This window comes from Pterocles gutturalis, unplaced genomic scaffold (assembly GCF_000699245.1).
Source record: "Pterocles gutturalis isolate BGI_N339 unplaced genomic scaffold, ASM69924v1 scaffold3605, whole genome shotgun sequence".
Lineage (NCBI taxonomy): Eukaryota > Metazoa > Chordata > Aves > Pterocliformes > Pteroclidae > Pterocles > Pterocles gutturalis.
Window position 1 is genome coordinate 60463 of NW_010140502.1, and position 20643 is coordinate 81105.

A 20643-nucleotide genomic window follows, 5' to 3' on the forward strand; every position below is an offset into this window, starting at 1 on the left:
TGAATATTTACAAATATGATACATCACTACAAAGGTAAAATTGATGTCCACTATCGAACTTGCTATCAAAACATAACACACATCTTAGAAGATTTTAAGGAGCAGCAAAATTTTGACAGCCATCCCAATAAAAGGAGGGTATGAACAAACAGTAAGCATATTTTATGCCCATTAAGCTGTAAAAACCACCAAGTAATCATAACTCTCTTTATGTCTGGTTTCATGGGTTCTGAGCAGGGGAAGTCTTTTTTCTTGCTGGTAGCTGTCCAACCATATTCAAAATGATGTCATCATGTCCAAGAGACATTACTGTCAATCTGACACTTTAATCAACTCTTCAGTGCTAATCAAGTAATGACCTGTGTAAGCAATATTTCAATTTCTGACTTAGAGGAGGTAAAGCAGGAGTAACCACACACACACACACAAAAGCAGTCCTTGTTTGTCTGCTTTGCCCCACACCTTTCCTAAAACTGCAATAGAAGTACAGACTTACATCTAGAGCAACCATCGCGGCAGATGGTGCCTTATGCATCCCAGACAACGAGAGCAATGTGTGGTGGTACCCACCAGGTAGATTAACCTCACTTGCCTTGTGCAGACGATTTACTCTTACTTCTGGCCTGTGGTTCCCGTATTCTGCTCAGGGATACGCAGGGTACAGTTTTAACAGGGATTTAGAAAGAGGACTTCTGTTGTTACTAATAGGAGATGCATGACTAATTGCATGTGGTAGAAAGAGAACCTGAGGGTCCTTTCTGTTTTCAGCAGCAGGTTGATTTTATTTCAAAACCTAAATGGAACTCTTGAAAAATACTGAATTAAAAGCCTGATTTGAGTCTAATTTATTGGCATTGCCCTCTCCTGTGGTGGGACTGTAATTCTCAGAAACAGGCAAATAAATTAACTCCCTAGACTTTTCCCTGTCTCTAGTAAGGTTTTGGCACCAGACACAGAGGAGAGAAAGCAAAAATAACTTTTATAATATTTCTTTCTGCAATCAAATAAACCACCAAGGAATAATCCAGATGTAGTGAATGGATATTTTGTAATGATTTGCCACATAATTCTATGGTGAAATAATCGCTGTATTTCAAAATAAGCAAATCATATATACATAGGAAGCCAAAGAATATTTTATAGCATGTATTATTTTGTCAGGATTAAATAGGTGGCATATCAAGAGTTACTGGTTAAACCACTTTCCCAGTTCCAAAGGGATAAATGGAGGATGGATTCACACATTCAGAATTTTATATGATAGAAGTTTCAATATTTGGTTCATATTTTTAAAACAATAACTAATAACTGCAATAAAAATGAAACCTGAATAGGGAAGAAAGATTGCCACGGATAACATATTGCTCAAGAGCCAGTGATTCTCAAAATCACAGCTTTATACAGAAAAAAAATCATTACCGTCACAGAGTGTGATCAACACATCCAAGTGAAAATTCAGATTTAGGAACACGCAAGGCTCTAACTGTAATTGTCCCTCTCCCCTAGAGACAACAGCCTGCTACTCTAAGAGGCAATAAAAGTGAAAACCCATCTGAAGGAAGAATAGGGCAGTCAAATATCTAGTCATTGAAACCTCTTCTGTGAGATCCAAAAAGCAATTCTTCGTTTCTCTTGGCACGCTACAAAACGTATACAGTAAGAGAGGAAAAAAGTGAAATCCGCTTTCCAAGGTGTAATTCAGTCCAAAAAAACCTACTTCCAAGCAATAAAAGTTGTAAACTGTGTTTCATCCACTGTTTCTTGCAAGGATTTGTTACAATATTTGTTTTGTAAATGTTTGCTAGCAGACTGTGACGTAGACAAGGAATTACAGATTTATGGTAAACTATTTGCAAAGTGCACAAGTGTTCCTGACGACAGTTGGCACTGAAACTTCTATCAAGAAATGGTAGTTTAGCTCATTTGAACAGGAAGAAAAACGACAACAGTGTTCAATATCCATTATCACTCTTTCTTGAGTTATAAAAATTGCTTGGAGATAATATTGCTTGTGAAAAGAAAATTATACTCTAGCTTTGGAAATCTGTTGTTGAATGACTATGTTCCAATTGCTCACTTCAGATGACATGTGAACTTTGTTACTGTAAAATTAAACTGATGATTTTACATTTACGGATATGGAATCTGTGATTTTTAGGTATTATCAAGCTGTCACCTCTGAAAACACAATCCATAACCAAAAGTCACCCAGCTACCTCAAGAGGATTTTTCTGACACAGAATTACAGTCTTCACAGTACTCTTCTAGGCTGCTGCATCTCTGGTAATTAGCATGATAGCCAGGCCCAAAGAATCATGAATGTCTCACAAGCCGTCACATGCAGGTACCTCTCACAAAAAAAAATGTATGTTGCTGTCTGCTATTATAACTTTAATAAATACTAAAGTTGTACTTCTCCTATGGAAGTCATAGCCTGTCTTCATTTGCAGGTTAACAGGCTGTACAGTAGCATTACCTAGCATGTATTTTCAAGGGTCATAAGCGTCCTTAGGAATACCATCTAAAATGTTAAACTCAACACAGCAACAGAACATTGTACATACTTTTATGATGACAATCTTCTATCAAAGTTCACATGGTGTTTATATCCTAACATATATAAATATCCTAAAAATTGTTGGCAACTTTTTCTAACATTTTTACAGTGAAATATCAATTCTCTTCAAACAGAAGCAAAGGAAATGTCCTTTCTTCCCTGTAATCCTGCAATTAAGGTGCACTATACCACTTATTAAAGCCAGAATTCCAGAATAATCCTCTAGGTCTGTCAGTCAAGCACACCTTATAAGAATACAAGCTACCACTATGCTTTCCCTCATCATACTGACATTTCCATTTTCATCCCTGTGTCATTTATATAAGCTGCACACAACCATGGCCATGAATTTTAAAGAGCCCAGGTCACACTAGGGTCTCTTTCCTCTTGATGAGATTTTGAAAGAGGAGGAGGACTGCATACTTGAAATTAGGACCCTAAATTAAAAATTAAAAAATAAAAATAAAAAAACCCCAAAAACCACAAAACAAGAAAAAATACGCATTCTATTTAATTTTTCTTCACCTTTTTAAAAAAAATATGCAGACATTTTGAATGCTGAAATGTCTTTGTTTTGGATAATGATTTTTTCTTGATGATGAGCACAGAAAAAGGAATTTATTTGCATCTTGAAAGATAACTTAAATACTTAGTTTTGAAATACAATTAAAGAATCCTCAGCAGTATATGTGTATATATATATTATTTTTGACATAGTTTAGAAAGAATTTATTCAAATTATCTGCCAAAGTCTGTTACTGCAATTCTGGAAATGCACTGCATGCAATATAAGTACTACTATCTCACACAGCATGCTATTTGCCTGAACTATATATGCTTTTAGGATACTCAAAAATGTTTTCAGTACTCATCTCTGCCTGAGGCCAAAACCATGTAAAGAAGAGCTGTCAAGAGCTGTTTTTATTAAATAAGAACACAGCACAGAGAAAGAATGGGTTAAAAAATTAGAATATGTAAGAGTTTTGTTTCACCTCCAGTTCCATTTCTGAAACTCGGATCTAATCCAAATGGATCTCTTCAACTATGGCTCCTACTAATTCATATGATGAATCATATGCCTAGTAGAGCACATCTCTGAAGTACTACTGTAAGAATCAAAAAAGACAATAACAGCAAACCTGTACTAAAAATGGAGACGAAAATTTTGTCTGGAGGTTATTTGTTTTTAAGAATGGGACACAAATAATAAGCTTAGTATTGAAATAAAATCACTTTTTAAACATGTTACTTACAGCCTTCATAAATATCTGTTGGTATGTGGACTGCTGCATGTTGGTAAGATGTTTGCCGCCGGAAAACAGGATCTTCTTCAAATACTGGTCTGATTCTCTGGCTTCCAGATTCAGTGTCATTCTTTTCAGGCTTTTTAAAGAAAGACATGCAAAGGGCAAAATATTACAAAGTATGCTAAAAACAATTCTATTCACATCTGCCTCTTTTTACATAAAAGACTCATGGCCTTCTTTCATAGCTAACTTTTTCATTTGTGTATAAACATGCTTACTTGCTCCAGGTCCAGAAATATTTATGTATACTTTATTTTAAATTAAGAGTTACCCAAAGCAACTCAGTGAAATGAAGAGCTACAAAAGAAAAGTAACAGCCTAACACCTTGCACACCTAAATTTCAAAAGTACATAGAATTTTTACACCCATAATGCAAGGCAAATACATTACCTTTTATTACATGTAAGAATTTGTACCAAGTCTTAAATACAAATACTGTATATCTCATTTTTACCTTCTGTAGATTACATAGTAAATCACAAATCTTAAAATTATACCACTAATATACATTTCATAAATACATTTTTGAGAAAAAGTAGTGCACATCCAGACAAAGAAAATAAATGAAGCCTTCTTAGAACACGTGATTGAAATAGGTTTTGTTCATTGGTTTATAGAATTATAGAATCATTAATGTTGGAAAAGACCTCAAGGATCATCAAGTCCAACCGACGATCATCAAGTCCAACTTATTTTAATAGTAAGTCTCGATGAAATCTCACGTACTGCCCTGGCTACAGCTGCCTGAGTGGAAAGGTTCCCCAACACTCAGGTGCTCCCCACCATCTGCCTGCCTTGGGTTCCCATCGCTTCTCACCTTACTACATCCTAGCTTCTTGATTCCTTCCAATTCACTCAGTCATTTGGACTGGTTTAAAAAAAAAAATAAATTTGAGAAGCAGGGGCTTTTTCTAACTCAGCTACAAAAGCTGCATGAAGTGTGGAAACCAAAGCAGTAGTGAGGACCAAAGGCAAGGTGGCAATGTCCTGGAGGAGGGGGCCTCATGGCATGAGAGGACTGCCACTTAAATCCATAATGAATCAATTATGATACCAAACGATTACTCAGACCAGCAATTGCAGGCAATTATAAGGATATTTTTAATACTACAGAGTCATAGTCATCAGTTTTTGAAAATCTGTTACACTTGAAAAAGAGCGCTGACAGAGAAGCACCCATCTGGTCAGTCATGCATGTCTGTGCTGAACCTATTCTTTACACACCATCACCATGTCTATTGTCCCCTATCAAAGTACAGACAGCTAAATTTTAACTTACAAAGTAATCTAATTAAACTGCATATGTTTCCTCATCTGCTTCATCATAGGGTTATGGACAAATGTTATACTAAGTATAGGTTCAAATGTTGCCTGAAGTAAGCAGCAGTCTCAGACAGGTTTCAAGGAGGTGGTTTCCTTTGGAAATACAAAGGGCAGAACTCGTCTAACCACTGACATCTACTGATCTCAACAACCTAGCAGTGTTGAGCTCATCATCCCAGGCTGCCTTCATAGTCAACGAAGAGAAACAGGCATTTTTAGAGTGCAATTCACCTCATCTTAATTAGACGCCTATTTTCCCATGACACGAATCGGGCCTTAGAAGTGGCTCCTACTTTTCACTGACTATAAAGGTAGCCCTAGGACAATTTGCCTCAATGTAGAAGTCTGCAACGCAGTTGTGTAGAATTAGGTGAGACAAATCTCACAATACAAGTCTACTAAATTTCTGGAAGAAAAGAAGGTGAGTACTAATTTTGACTACTTTTATGCAACGTAGCTACTATATCTTATGATAAGAAGTTAAACTTATTACTTAACCACACTCAGGTGGATGAGACAGAAAGGAAAACATAACTCAAAGTAAGAGATGACCTTTTTTCTCTAAGCAAGTCTGTTACTAGGTGAAGTCCAGATATATCATGGCATTAAATAATCTAATTTTATAAAATGTGGAAATAATCTAAAAACATTCTCCTTGAAACACCTAAGACCACATGTTGCCTTATACTTCCATGTGTGTGGTGTTATTTTAATTAAAAGTTCTAGTGGACGCAACGACCTCTGTTCTGGAGGTTGCCAGAGGACTTCTGAATATCACAGTTCCGCAGTTAGATGCTTCTAAGACAGTAATGTTTTAGTTTTGGAATGTGGATTAGAAAAGCAGGAAATACTTGTACAATGCATCCTGAAATGTTTTTATCCACTACATCACTCTCGTAAATCTACCTGAAAGTAAAACCATGTATTGGCTCTGTCTGGGATGAGTTAACTTTCCCCATAGCATTCTCTCCTAATGCTGTGCTTTGTATTTCTGCTTCATTTTTGTAACTAGAAAGGTGTTGCTAACACACCAGTGTTCTGGCTGCTGCTGAGCAGTGCTCACACAACATCAAGGCTGTCTCTCCAAACCGCTCCTCCAAAGGCCAGTGGGCTGGTGATGGGCAAGAGATTGGGAGGGGACATAGCCGGGACAGCTGACCCAAGCTGAACAAACTGATATCCCATATCATATGTTGTCATGCTCAGCAATATAAGCTAAGAGGAAGGAGAAGGGGAGAGACACATTCATTATTCATTATTAATTCTTCTGGAGCAACCCCTATGCGTACTGAGGCCCTGCTTCCCAGGAAGTGGCTGGACATCACCTGCTGATGGGAAGTAGAGACCAAATCTTTTTGTTCTCCTACGCTTCTGCACATGGTCTTTGCTTTTCTTTATTAAACTGCCTTTATCTCAATACACTGTTTTTTTGTGATTTTTTTCCCCCTCATCCAGTCCTGCTGGGGAAGGGGGGTGATAGAGGAGGGAGTGACAGAGCGGCTTGGTGGGCACCTGGCAGCCAGCCAAAGTCAACCCACAACAAACCATCAAAACTGACTTTGAAGTGTGGAAACTGGAGCCAGGATCAGTAACAGTTTATATGTTCTATGATTTGATATGACACAGCATTATGATAGTTTCAGACAATGTAATTTGGCTCAATTTTTACATAGGTTTATGGTGGGGTTTTTTTCCTTCTGCATTACCACACAGGATTTTTCCCCCCTCCCCAGAACTGGAATACTATACATTAAGCAAATTTTGGAGTTCTTTTCACAAGTAATCTTTTGGCTTCATGTTGCTCAAAGTAACGAGTCTCTCTAATTCTGCAAATGCAATCTCAATAATCAATTGTTCATGTCAGAAAATTTCTCTCCTTCCCGAAAGCCATTTGATTTGTAAAACCCCTAGCACTGTTATTTCTGAAGTTAGTACCAATGACTACAAAATCTCGATGCTTTCACAGAACACTTCAGAAAAGAACCTGAAATCATCAAGCCACATTATTACAATAAAACACCAGAATGAGCAGGTGTCAAAAATATTTCTTCCAACTAATTTTCCACAAGAAATACTTGTGAAGGAGAGGGGATGGTAAAAGAGAAAGAGGGTAAATCATAAGGTCCACCCTAGCAGGTCTAGCACAGAAGTTTTCATAGTACAGAATATTTTGATTTTGGTTGAAATTTCTGAAGCATCTGAACATAAAATTATGTTTCTTTTGCTTGGTATTTCAATTTCATCCCAAGTGATAGATACTATCTTACAGCCTCTCCCATCACTCATGCGCTACAGAAGAAGCTTCACATCTACTCCCAAAATTTGATTAAACTTTATTGAAAGAGTTTTAATAATCTACCTGAATGCCTTGAAGTTTCAGATACAAAGTCTCTAACAGTGCACACACCCCCAGCACCACCCCCTCCCCAAACTATGATAAAGAATGGATCTGTTATTCTTCCTACCAATATTCCATGATATCAAAACCAAAAATTGAATCCAAAACCTCTTGAGCTATGCTTTTCTCAATTTAATTGATCCACCTGCTCCAGCTGAACTGTATTTTATATCTACCTTTGTGGCCTTGATGGAGGGCAGTGGATCTCTCAGAACTACATAAAATAACCTGGAAGCTTTTGCACCCCAGTTGTTGACTTTTCCTGGGAGTATTTTGTGACGTACAACTCTGATGTTGGAACAACACACCCATCTGCCCCCCAAAACCAGAGACACCAAATGACAAAATCCTTTAAAAGTCCTGTAGTTTCCTTCACACAGGATTATTTTTTCTGTTAAATCTAAAGGTGTCTGAACTAGTTCTGCACACAACAAACACATACCAGAGGCATTACAGGCAAATTAATGTTGCACTCGGGCCACTGCCTCCTGATCAGCAAAACTAATCCTGTGCCAGGTGCTACACACCCAATGTTTATAGTACATCCTTCTATATAAAGTAAAAACTATTTAGTTTTCATTTTACAAATTTATGAATTTCAAGTATCCTACATCTAAATTAGAAGCAAAAGATAAGGAAAGATTAAAAAGGAAAACCTCAGTGTTATCAGGTATTTTAGTTTGGCATCTCTATCAAAAGCCTGACAGACTGTGGCATTGACTGGAACAGTTTTAATACCCAGCTAAACTTTGTTTTCAGGAACGTAGCAAAACACGTATTTTGAAGGAAAGTAATCCAGCATGTGAATATAATTAAAATCCAACTCCAACCAATTTCTTTCTCAAGTCAGGAGCTGAAATTCAATCAATCCTGGCACATGAAAATCCCACAGGAGACAGTGGCTGAAGATTAATTTTCTATCTATTCAAACCTGGCCTTCACTTATTGAATTACATTGTTACCTACCACTGACAGTCAGCAAAATAACTCACTCATTTCTCTGCAATGAATCTCCAGACCAATTTCACTCTCCCTTGTGGTGTAGATAAAATCCATTTCTCTTTCCAGTTCACATTTGTGCCATTTTAAGCCTTTTTTTTTTTTTTAAATAAACAAAGTATTTCTTCATGTGTCTGCCATTCACCATCAGAAAAAGGGAAATTGATGTAGCAGATAAAATTCAGGTAAAATGGGTTCTTCTGTAGCTGTTCTTTGTGATCTTGGCTAAATCACCTTTGGCATAATCTAAAAGAAACTGGTGGTTTCTTGTAAGCCAAATACATAGTAGAAATAATGCAACTTCTCTCTCAAGGGTTTTGTGAACATAAATTAATGTATGTACATGAGGTAACTCAAAGCATTATGTCAGGAAGTATCACTGAAAGTTGTGTATAGAAAAGCAAACAACCACTAAAACAAAAGGAAACAAGGTCATTTAAGGAAACTCTGCCATTGTTTAACTGCCCATTTCACTGCACCCAAACATATCCTGACTCTTTTCCACAGCATTCAGTTACTTTTCATCGTCACAGCCACAGGAAGATGAGTGGATTTTGTATCTCTACTAGTAAATTTTAATTTAGTTGATTTCTGAATATCTGTTGAAATTTACAAATGCGAAATTTTAAACAATTTAGTCTCCCTGCCTATACTAGTATTAGTCTATTCCCGGATCTAATCTGTACAAGTGAATGACATCATATAAAAACGAATGCCATCATATACAACATAAGCACAGAATTTTTCCTGCATTCGGTTCCTTACTCAAAAACAGTTTTGCCATTTTGTTCTGAGTAGCTTCAGAAATAGTTTTCTGTTTGCCACTGTCAGTCTGTCAAGCTCATGGGCCATTTATTTAAAATACACAGGTGTTGTTTCCAGTGCTTTTAGTGTTTCCATATGCCTCTAATGTATGAGTTGGTTTCTGAATGTCAGTAAGAAAATGAATGAAACTCTGGATTTTATAGCAGTCGTTTATATTTCTGACATTTTGCCAATTGAATAACTTTAGTATATGTATTGGGTCTGGCTGGATGGAGTTAATTTCCCCATAGAAGCCCTCACAGTGCTGTGTGTTACATTGGGAGCTAGAAAGGTGTTGATAACACCAGTGTTTTGGCTACTGCTGAGCAGTGCTCACACAACATCAAAGGCTGTCTCACCAGCACCTCCACACTCAACACCCCCAGGAGGCTGGGGTGGGCAAGATCTTGGGAGGGGACAGAGCCAGGACAGCTGACCCAAACTGATCAAAGGTATATTCCATACCATGTGATGTCAGCTCAGCAATAAAAGGTAAGGGAAGGGAGGAGGAGGGGGCATCTGTTAACATGATGTTTGTCTCCCAGAGCAACCGCTACGCGTACTGAAGCCTTTAGCTTTCCTTTTGATATCAATGTACTTAAAGAAGCACCTCTTCTTGCTCTTTACATCCCTCAGCAATACAAACCTCAGTTGAAATTTGACTTTGCTAATTCTAACCCTTCCATCCTTGAAGGTTCAGACAACATCTCCACATCCCTCCTGGGTGGTACATCCTAGTCAGGAGTGCAGGAGTCATGACGTGTAACCCCACCTGAACCTCTCAGCTTGATTCTCTTCTATATCGGGTGATGGCCTGGGAAAACTCAGGAGTTTAGGACTACGATGTTCACTAAGAGAGATTTTCCTGCCTGCCTTTAAGGTACTGTGTATCGGACAGAACTACCTACTTCAGCACCAACTTTGACAGTGGCTTGACTGGATAAGATGACGTCATTAACCAACACTAGGAATATATGGCCATATTAGAATAAAAGCACATCTTAAAATGTTACAAGCAGTTCAGAAAAGCACAGTAAATTCTTTTAAAAAAAATTTCCTTAAAATTAATAGCCTACTTCAAATTACTGTGGTCACATCCCACTAGAGTACTCAAACATATGAAAGAAAAGGAAAGGAAAAGGAAAAGAAGGAAAATGCAAAGGAAAAGGAAAAAGAAAAGGAAAGAAGAAAAATATCCATTGTTGACAGAAGTCCCATAGAATACTTGGTCATCTACAATTTCAAGACCAAAATGCACTCTGGATAATTTAGATTTTTCACACATCATACAAATAAATTTCAAACTAGACACTGTTCTACTCTTATTGTAATAAATTACATTGTCAACCTTTTACCACCCCCTCATCTGATTAAAGATCATATCCCTGGAGAATAAGAACTATTAAATCATCTTAATGCTTCATTGGGCATTAGTTGTAATACCCACTGAATGTGAACATTTAAATAATTTGATTTTTTCATCTGAGGCAGTTGTCTTTGCCATGCTTTGCTAAGCCATCAACTGATCCTGTTTCACAGCACATTTTTACCTTCAGTCATACTGGTTAGGTCCAGATTTTGTACATCTTGCAGCATACTAATTGGCTATTGCTCTTTCTTCTTAATTTGTACCAGAGTCTGTGTCAAGAAAAACATTAATAACAGTAAAGCCCTGCTTTGAGAAGGACGTTGGACTACATGACCTCCAGAAGCCCTCCTAATCTAGTTTTTTCTGTGATTCTCTGAGTTAACACTAATGAGGCTCAAAACACTATACAAGCATCACTCACTAATGCATGCTTTCATAAATATCATGTGGCTTTTCACTAATTAAATGCCAGCTGTATCTAGGTAGACAAAAGTGGTAGGTAACACAAAACCATGCACTGACCTCTGGGTTACATGTGGACCACAGACTTTTGCTACAAGCTAAATACCATATAATAATTTATATAAACTGCCATAACATTAGGTAAGACTATTTATATGTTTTTTAAAAACACTATTAGGGTGAAAATAAACAATGCATTAAATTATTAGAATAGCATTCATAGAGACTGAGGGAAATTTTAGAAGGATATTCTAACCAAGAAGAGAAGCACATCATGGGGCGGAAAGGGGGGCAGGGCAGGGAAGGGAGGGGAACCAACAAAAGACTAAAAAAAAGTAACAAAAAAAAACCAAAACTCTGCAAAAGGTCAGCTGAAGCAGAATGCAAAAGTTTTTAGGGTCTGTACAACATGATTCCCCACTGGATTAAAAGTTATTTGCAATACCCACCATAAAGCAGAGCTGTAAGAGTAGCTTTAATCCAGCTTTTCACACACCAACACTAAAAGCTCCGGAAGACTGCAAGTCACAAGACAAAGGCAGAAGCACAGACGGCCTTTCACAGCCACTAGGACAAGAAATGTTTCTGGAGCTAAACTCAGATGCAGAGCTACAGAGTAAATGACCTTGCATAAAATGAGAGGCTTCAATTCTGGAGCTCTGCTGCTTTTCCATATTCATGGCAAGTACTGGAAACTGGAGTTGCTAATGAAGAGAAGTGCAGGAAAGGATAACACTGGACAGATTAAGAAAGACTTATACTTCACAGAACAGACTGATCATCCACGTACAAACACCCACAAATGAAATGCTTTATATTAGATATGGTTATCTTCTTCAATCTATTTTTTTTTTTTCATCTGTTCTCCAAAAAACAACCAGGACAGAGCATGTTTAGAATGGGTGTGTGGAAAATGATATGGCCTTTTGCAATGATATTGGCCAGTTCAGAAACTCTTTTATTTGCAGGGGCAGGGCAGGAACAGTTGAGGAACTGTGTTTCAGATCACTTGAACTACAGGGAACTCCCAGAAAAACCTAAAACAGTGCAACACATAGATTATTTTGTTTGGGGATATATTCAGAATCATAAATCTTTCTGACAGTATCTCCAAGAAAGCCAGTATGGTATTGCGTCTCCAAGTTAAACAGCATTTCACATCATTCCAGGAAAGCAAAACTACACACTAATCTCCCAATCAGCTAGTAACAATTGTATACACTTCCCAGAATGGGCATTCCAGAATGCTTCCCTTGCCCCCTATACAAACTGAATATTAAAGCCAGTTTTGTAATTATATTTACCTCTTCTCATCCATACTCATGACGAAGGGTTCATTTGGTCACTTACTTCATCTGAGATATGAGTAAGCAGTAGATCAGCAGAACCACAGAGGGCGCACCTTTCAGCATATTGTCTTTTTTAAAAAAATTCTCAAACTTGAAAACAGAACTTAAAGATTTTAGTAATTTATCTAGTTTGAGACTTAATATTAAATCTTATAAAAATATTTTAAGTAATCCATTCCAGTTTTCTTGGTCTGACTTGCAATTTTCAAAGCCTACTTCTATCTTCAATCAACCATATGAAAACACCCAATTCAGTCATTTGTCTTAGTTTGTACCACTTAAAAAAATCTCAATGTGACCCACACTTTTCAAAGTGACTTGTCAAAACACTCGTGCAACATTGCTATGTATAATCAGGCAACACAGCACTCACTAAAAATCACTACTTCAAATGCTATAAACATTCTGTAACAAGTTCAGCTTTTGGAGTTGCTTTTATTTATCAACAAACAATTACAATCCATTCACGGCAATTGTTATCACTCATGCATTTGATATTAGTAGGAAATATCCTGAAGGAAGAATTTTTCCATTACAATGATGAATCACTAGCTTTAGGGCTGAATTCTGATCTTCGGTGTGGCATAAACTTAGCCTCCATAGGGAGACTTCAAGCACTGCTCTTTTGTGCAAATTTGCCTTCCAGGTAGGATTCTCCACATTAAGATCATCCTCATCTTTTTTAGGACACTGACAACTGCAGTTATCACTCTCACCATTATTATTTCATAACTCCGTTTCACAGGTAGGAGATAGCTTGGGGGCAGTCATATATTTCATTATCATGCATTTTTCATTGCAGCCTCAAACATATATTCATTTGGGAGAAGAGAAGACTTGCACAAATTTGAATAAAGGAATATAAATCTGCTATCTAGTTTTTTAACCAGAATAAAAAAAAAAAAAAAAAAAAAAAAAAAGAGAGAAAAAAAGAGCAGCAAAAGCCCTGCTCCTTGTGGCAATAGATCATTGTAATTTCAAGAGGAACCTCAAAGGAATGCCTTTCCTCCCCACAGGTTAGACTCAAGCTTACCTATAATACTTTGAAATGGAAAGACCTGACATGTTTCTCAGTGATACTTGGTAAAAGGCACAAATTCCTCAGTGAACAATGCAAAAAGTCTTGGTACTAAAGCAGCCAGTGTCAATCATGCCCTCACTATCAGTTCCAATCCTCGTTTTCCAACGAATGGCCTCCAAATCACACTGTTAGAAACTGTAACACTGGATTCCAGATGTGAAAGAAGAAAGCACACAGCAAAAATACCGGAGTATGCATTTTCCTAAAATATATGAAATTCTAGGTACCATGAAATTATTAGAAATAAGAACAGTAAGTCCCCTTCTATATAAAGGATGAACAGCAGATGTAAGACCAAAGAAAACAAAAAAATGTTTTTCCTGCTTACTCTTCCTCCCTGTATACTAATGATAAGAAGCTTTGTGCTATCTTTTAACAGGGTTTTTCTGCATGTTCACTACAGCAAGAAGTGTATATTTTAACCATAAACATTATTATTGTTAGACACTGCAGTGAGAGAGATACAACACCCCAAAGCATGATTACTTTGTTCTATAAAAAATATAAAATATGGATCCACCCGCTTAGGACAGTTCATTTTCAAACATACTAATTCAAAGGGAAATTTTTCAGTGTATGTACTAAAATAAGTATGTTCTAGGATATCTAAAATATAACTTAAAAGAGTAACATCTATGCATATGTTATATATTAGACATATATGTATACCTATACATATATGAATATATGTATAACAGGAAGTATTTTCTGAAAATGGAAATAAGAAATCTGTGGGAATGTATCAAATTTTCCTCCCCAATTTCATAAAATTTTAGGTGTATTATGGACTTAATTATTAATTCCAAGTACTACCAAAAATATACAATAATATTCAAGCTATATGTTAATAAAAATGAAAATACAGTTGAAAAATATGACAGGTATTACAGATTAGAAATTCCAGTTCTAATGAAACTTCTCTAAGGCATTAAAAATGTTCACCGTGCAGGTGTATCAACAGTCCTACTCTGACAGTCTTTCATAATAGAAGAGAGAATTTATGCTAGCACAAATGTTCTCTCAGTCTTATAGTTTAGGTCAGTCTAAGAGGGAACTACCTTGGCAAAATGTCTCCCTTGTCTACATTGAAAAGACTATAATAGGGCTTTTGTCTGTATAGATAATACCAGTTACAGTGATAGGTAGAAAAGCAACAAAAAACCTCCAACAAAATCCATGTCCTATCACCAAGCATCAGAACGTTTTGTCACAGACACAGTCTAAGTTGTCAGAGTTCAAATTCAAAAAATCTCCATTAAATGTCAGTCAATTAATATTTCAGTCCATGTGTCAAAGGCAGCTTATAATTTTTTTGCAAAACTTCTCCCTGCAAATTTTATAAGGTAATAAAAAACAGTTTTTCATGTTTAAAACAGTTATTACGCATGTTCCAGATTGCTTCCCTCTAGTGGAACCCACACGCTGACCCTAGTCACAGAGTGAATTCACATTTTGTGCAGGTACTTACTTCCCAAAGGGACCCGAGATTCTAGATCCCTCACGTTAATTCAGTAAAATAAAATAAAAAGTGCTACTATCTCTTAATCCATGACCAATAACTGCACAAGAAATACTGCTTAGTCATGACTGCAATCCAACATGGGACTGTGTGAGGAAAATCTCTAATAAATCACTTGTGCTAACACACAGCTCTGGCCAGGAGATGCACCTGGCTGCTCTCAATTAAAGCCTAATGAGGAAGACCTACAGAGGAACTGCAAACTTCCAGTGAGGCATGGCTGGTTTCACGTTAAAGAAACTTTTGGTTGTTTGTTTGTAATACTTAGTTCTTTCAGCTAAATCACTGAAAAAACTCAGTCTTCTGTTGTAGCTTATGCAGGAAGGAGTTCATAAAACCATGACAAGAAATTACACTAAAAAAAAGGTAGAAAAGGTAGAAAAGGAGCAAGATGCAAAGAGGAGATGAGAGAAACATTAAAGAAGGAATCAAGAAGAATGCAAATTAAGCAATGGAGTAATTCAGTGTCTAGTGGAGAGGTGGATTACCTGAACATCTGTAAACTGAAAAATAAGATTTAGAAAGGATCTATAAAGCAAATGTGGAATCACTTGAAACAAAACAGAGGCCAGTACAAAAAAGAGGAAAGAACATAACAGTGAAGCAAAGATGACTATAAATAGGGTGGGGTACAAAGGACAAGAAGAGAAAACAGGCAAAGCAATATTAAAACTTATGGGAAAGGCCATCTTAATGTGGTACCAATCAGTTGTCCAACAAAAGCACCACAGCATTTGTCCAAAGAGTGATACAACACAAGCAGTTGACACCTGCAAATTAAAGTGCACGACACAGACTGCAATATATCAAACTGAAAGGGTTCTAGGGAATAGGACAGCTAATGAAAACCTGAAAGACTTACATTAAATTACAAGTTTGGCCATTATCTTCCTATGAGATATGAAAAATGGGAATATAATACCTCCCACCTTGTTGTGAGGATAGAACTCATTAATTATCATGAAGTGCTCACACATTACAGTGCTGGGGGGGAAATAAGCAAATAGAATCTAATTGCTATTGTAGAATAAAGAGTACAAAAGTTATATTACTGATTGTTGGACTAAGGGGTTGCAAAATGATTGTTTTATCTGAAAGACTGAGAAATCCAAAGACCAAAGAATGATTGGTCTTCACTTGCCTTTTTTTTTTTTTTTTTTTTAAGTCCAAGCAAGCACAGTCATTGGTTTCAGAAAGGTCCATTGAGACAGCAGTGGAAAAACGAGAGAGGAGGTCTCCTGAATGTGGTACATAAACACAAATAAGGAAAGCAAACTATACCACAGCATATTAAGATACACCAGAAAAAATACACAGAAATTAAGCTGGAGAATTATCTTCTGATAAAGCCATAATTTTAAAAGGATGAGTGGAGACAAAGACTGGCAGACAGGATCTGTGAGATTTATTTCTTCTAATTCTTCAACATCTAAAAGTTAAGATCTAAAAGGGTCTGTTACAGGAACCTGGTCAACAGTGAGAAACACACATCTAGAGGAGATTCAGCCCACCTTGGACACCTATCTCAAAAAAAAAAAAAATGAAGAGCTCCCTAAAGGTATCCACAGTGACTAGCTTAGATATCTAATTTTAATAATTAAATTACTACTAATAATAATTACTACTTGTACTTAAAGAAAAACATAATATCATGTCCTCTGATTAAATGAAGGCTCACAGCATGGAAGAGCAAAAAGAACCTGCTAGAGAAAGCAAAGAAGGGACAGCAGAAGCAGTTTTACTGGCCAGTGCTGCAGAGATTCTATTAAAATCTCTCTCTATAAAATAAGATGCCACCTAAGCTGTCTCAATCATTTCACAAATACTGGCAAAGGACCTGGAAGCAAAACTCCAGCAGTTGTTCAGACATCAACTGGGGAGAAGAGTCTGTGACGTTTGCATACACAGTTTAGACGTGGATTCAGGTTTTCTCAGCAGACATTCAGTATCAGATCACTGACCACCTCATTCTTATTGCTTTTTCTTTTAAGTTAGATTGGTGATTACAGTGACAGCATAGGCACAAATATACCTATTTTCACACTTACAAAGTGTTTTACCAACAAATATTTAACTTATTCTTATCATTTTAATGAGATGCAAATCATCAGGAAGCATACCCACAACTTTCTATTCCCAACAAAGTGCTACAATCAGAACATATTTTTTTATTGGATTCCTAATCTGCATTTATTTAATCAGCCTCAACTTTACTGTTGAAAAGAATTCCTACATTTTAAATTTTTAAAATAAATATTTGCATAGAAAAAATAATGGTGAAAAACTCAAGACACATGGAAGAGACTATTGGGAAGTGCATGTTGGTGGTTCCTGAAATACTGTGCCTTTTAAAGGGATACAAACGTGCATCTATAAATGACATCTCTAAAATAACTGTTATTTTTCTGTAATAGAAATAAAATTTTTTTTTTATTAAGAATTGATACAGGTATTGCAACTGAAGGAGGATGAAGTTTAGCATCATTATGAAATATTCACCTTTACTAAATACCAAGAATCATGGAATTATTTAGGAAATTGGAATTGGAAAATTGGATTGGAAAATTGAATTGTATTGGAAAATACCTTTAGGTTCATTGAGTCCAACCATTAACTGACAACTCCACCACTAAACCATGTCCCTAAGCGTCAAGTCTACACATCTTTTAAATACCTCCAGGGATGGTGACTCAACCACGTCACTGGGCAGCCTGTTCCAATGCTCGACAACCCTTTTGGTGAAGAAATTTTTCCCAAGATCCAATATAAACCTCCCCTGGCACAACTTGAAGCTGATTTTTCTCATCCTATCACTTGTTACTCAGGAGAAGAGACCAACACACACCTCGCTTCAACCTCCTTGCAGGCTTGTAGAGCAATAAGGTCTCCCCTCAGTCTCCTATTCTCCAGGCTCAACCACACCAGTTCCCTTGGCCACTCCTCATAAGACTTGTGCTCTGGACCCCTCACCAGCTCCGTTGCTCTTCTTTGGATGCACAGAAACAGAATTTGAGTGTGTATGATGAACAAATGTTCTAGGATGAACAAATCCAGTCCTTAGCCGATACGCTGAACAAGCAAGATATCAGTGGCTGAGATATCTGAGACTGGTCTCTCTTTTCATGCTGTAATTAGAACTCAAGGGGAACTTTTTAATGGTGTCTCCTTAAGTCAAAACATTTGTTCTGCTCAGCTAGCCAAAGAAGCTGAAATGACTGGCAGGAAGCACACACTCTCAAACAAGCAGAGCTTGTAAATAATGTACTTTCTTGTTATCTGTTCCCTCCACACTGTTTTCTAAATTTATAATAAAGAGATTAAAAGCAAAACAAAACAAAAACCTCCTTTTTTCTTCCTTTTCCCTCTTCAACCTTTTGATTTGAAGACTGTTATGAAGGAAAGAAAAAGTACTTATTTCAACACATACAGTCCTATAAACATACTGGCAACTCAAGCAGAACCACAATCTCAATGCTACATTTTTATATTTTACAGTCCTTACAACACGGATCTGCAAAACATTTCAGCCCACTAATCTGAAATTGCTAGGACTTAAAATATTCCATTGTGATACAAAACATTTCAAAATAAAAACTCGAGCTGGTGTTGGGTTTTGGTATTACACTCTGTGTTGCTGATGCCACACCAAGTGTTACTCGCTTCCTGACAGATCGGGCCTGACTCATAAGGTACTGTTCTTAACTCAGTAATAAAGGTTATTATAAACTTACAGTGCAAGAGTTCAAAAACACAGAAAAAGAAGTAAAACTGACATAGAAATACAAATAGGACACCTGGTGGAATAAATTTTTGGGTTTTTTTCTTTATTTTTTTGGGGTTGTTTTCGGTTTTGGTTTTGTGTGGGGTTTTTTTTTGTTGTTGTTGTTTGTTTGTTTGTTTTTGTTTTGTTTTGTTTTCTGTGGGAAAAATGATTTCTGAGGAAAGTAAAAGAAAATTAGACTGAAGTATGGAACAGCATTTTCTTTCCTGCCTTGCCTAACAGGTTTGGATTCATCCTGTAGAAGCAGTCACCTCAAGACTTTTCCCAATACTATTTAACCATAACAGATACAGCAGGATCTTTTACTTCACACCATAATCTGCCATCCCTATACGGTGCATATAGATCCCAAATCCAGTGTTTAAAATTTGGAATCCTGTTTCCGGAAATGATTAACACCTGAAACCCCAGTGAATTTAACCAGAAGAGACCAATATCTTTCAAATTTAGGTTAGAATTAATGAATTTTACTTAAAAAATGGAAATGTTAAAACTCAGGATAGTAGGCTTGCTTGTTGCATCTGAATTCCAGCACTTGTAACTCCACGTAAGTGTATCAAATAGTTCTGCTTGACATGATCTATGTACCTTCTTTAATTGCCTTACAGCAGAAGCATCAATTAAAATAGTGATGCCATCAGTCTCTAAAGAACACTTGATTAAAAAGTGCAAATGAAGCATGCTGGCAATTCTGATTAATACATTTACAACATTTTTTCTGTGGTTTTATAAATTAAATTTATAATGAAAACAAGCCATTGTATTAGCTCAAGTGAAGGTGAAGATAACTTGTCTTCTCCCTAGAAGCCATTAAGATTTTTAATAGTTATAAAACTTCAAACCACTTAAGAGTTTTAGTAGTACCAAAAATTGAAATATCATACATTTTGTCTAAAACTTGGGACTGGATTTTCAGTTTCCCCAAGGCTTATTATGATCAAATGAGTGATCACAAAGTGCATAAAAATATTCATTAACATTTTACATCTGCTTTCCACTCACGTAAAATATTTCTTATAAAGAATACAGAACAAGGTAATATGAGCTTGGAAAACAGGACCAGAAAATTATTCCTTCAGAGTAAAGTAAATTATTTACATTTATCACTTTGATTTTCCAGTTTTATAATTACAATTTTATTGCATTTCAAAAACTGAATGATACTGCTGTCAGGATTTTTTTCTCCTTCCTACCAGCACATTCCCTGCCTGATCAGTAACTCAAGACTCTATGAGGGAAGCCAGATGTTGAGAATTAGAATATAAAATATTATCTGTCTCTTGAGGAAATTTTTAAAGATGCTTCTAAGTTCTTAGGTTCTTCCTTCTGCAAAATATTTAAATGTTAGTCTAGAGTTTGATTAATCTTTTCAATCCCTTATTTTTCTGATATTACAACCATTGAAACAAAAAGAAACGTTACTTACATCATTCTGATCATCTTTTGCATTGTAATAGATTATATCATTATTCTGTAAGAGAAAGAAAAGTAATTCTGTTAGTCTGAAAGTAGAGAATAAAGTTTACTAGCAATAATTTGTATTAAAATACATTTTAAAATAAACCCACATTTCTTCATGTATTCTCTTTGAAATGTGACTGAATCAGACCTTTGCTTGCTCTCTGTTACATGTAATATTTTCCATGCTCATGTTTAACTTCATTCATTTAATGCTCTTCCGTAGTAAGCTATG

At 36.3% G+C, this 20643-nt stretch overlaps 1 protein-coding gene across 1 annotated transcript in view; it reads right to left on the minus strand.

Moving 5' to 3' along the window:
* LOC104469245 (voltage-dependent calcium channel subunit alpha-2/delta-1-like) overlaps positions 1-20421 on the minus strand; it is a gene marked incomplete at both ends in the record, with an annotated part of 79451 nt that extends 59030 nt beyond the window's left edge. The window contains 2 exons of the mRNA XM_010083688.1: positions 3811-3940; positions 20377-20421. Coding sequence (XP_010081990.1) covers positions 3811-3940; positions 20377-20421 — 175 coding nt within the window. The remainder of the gene's footprint in view (positions 1-3810; positions 3941-20376) is intronic.
* Between the last annotated feature and the right edge of the window lie 222 nt (positions 20422-20643).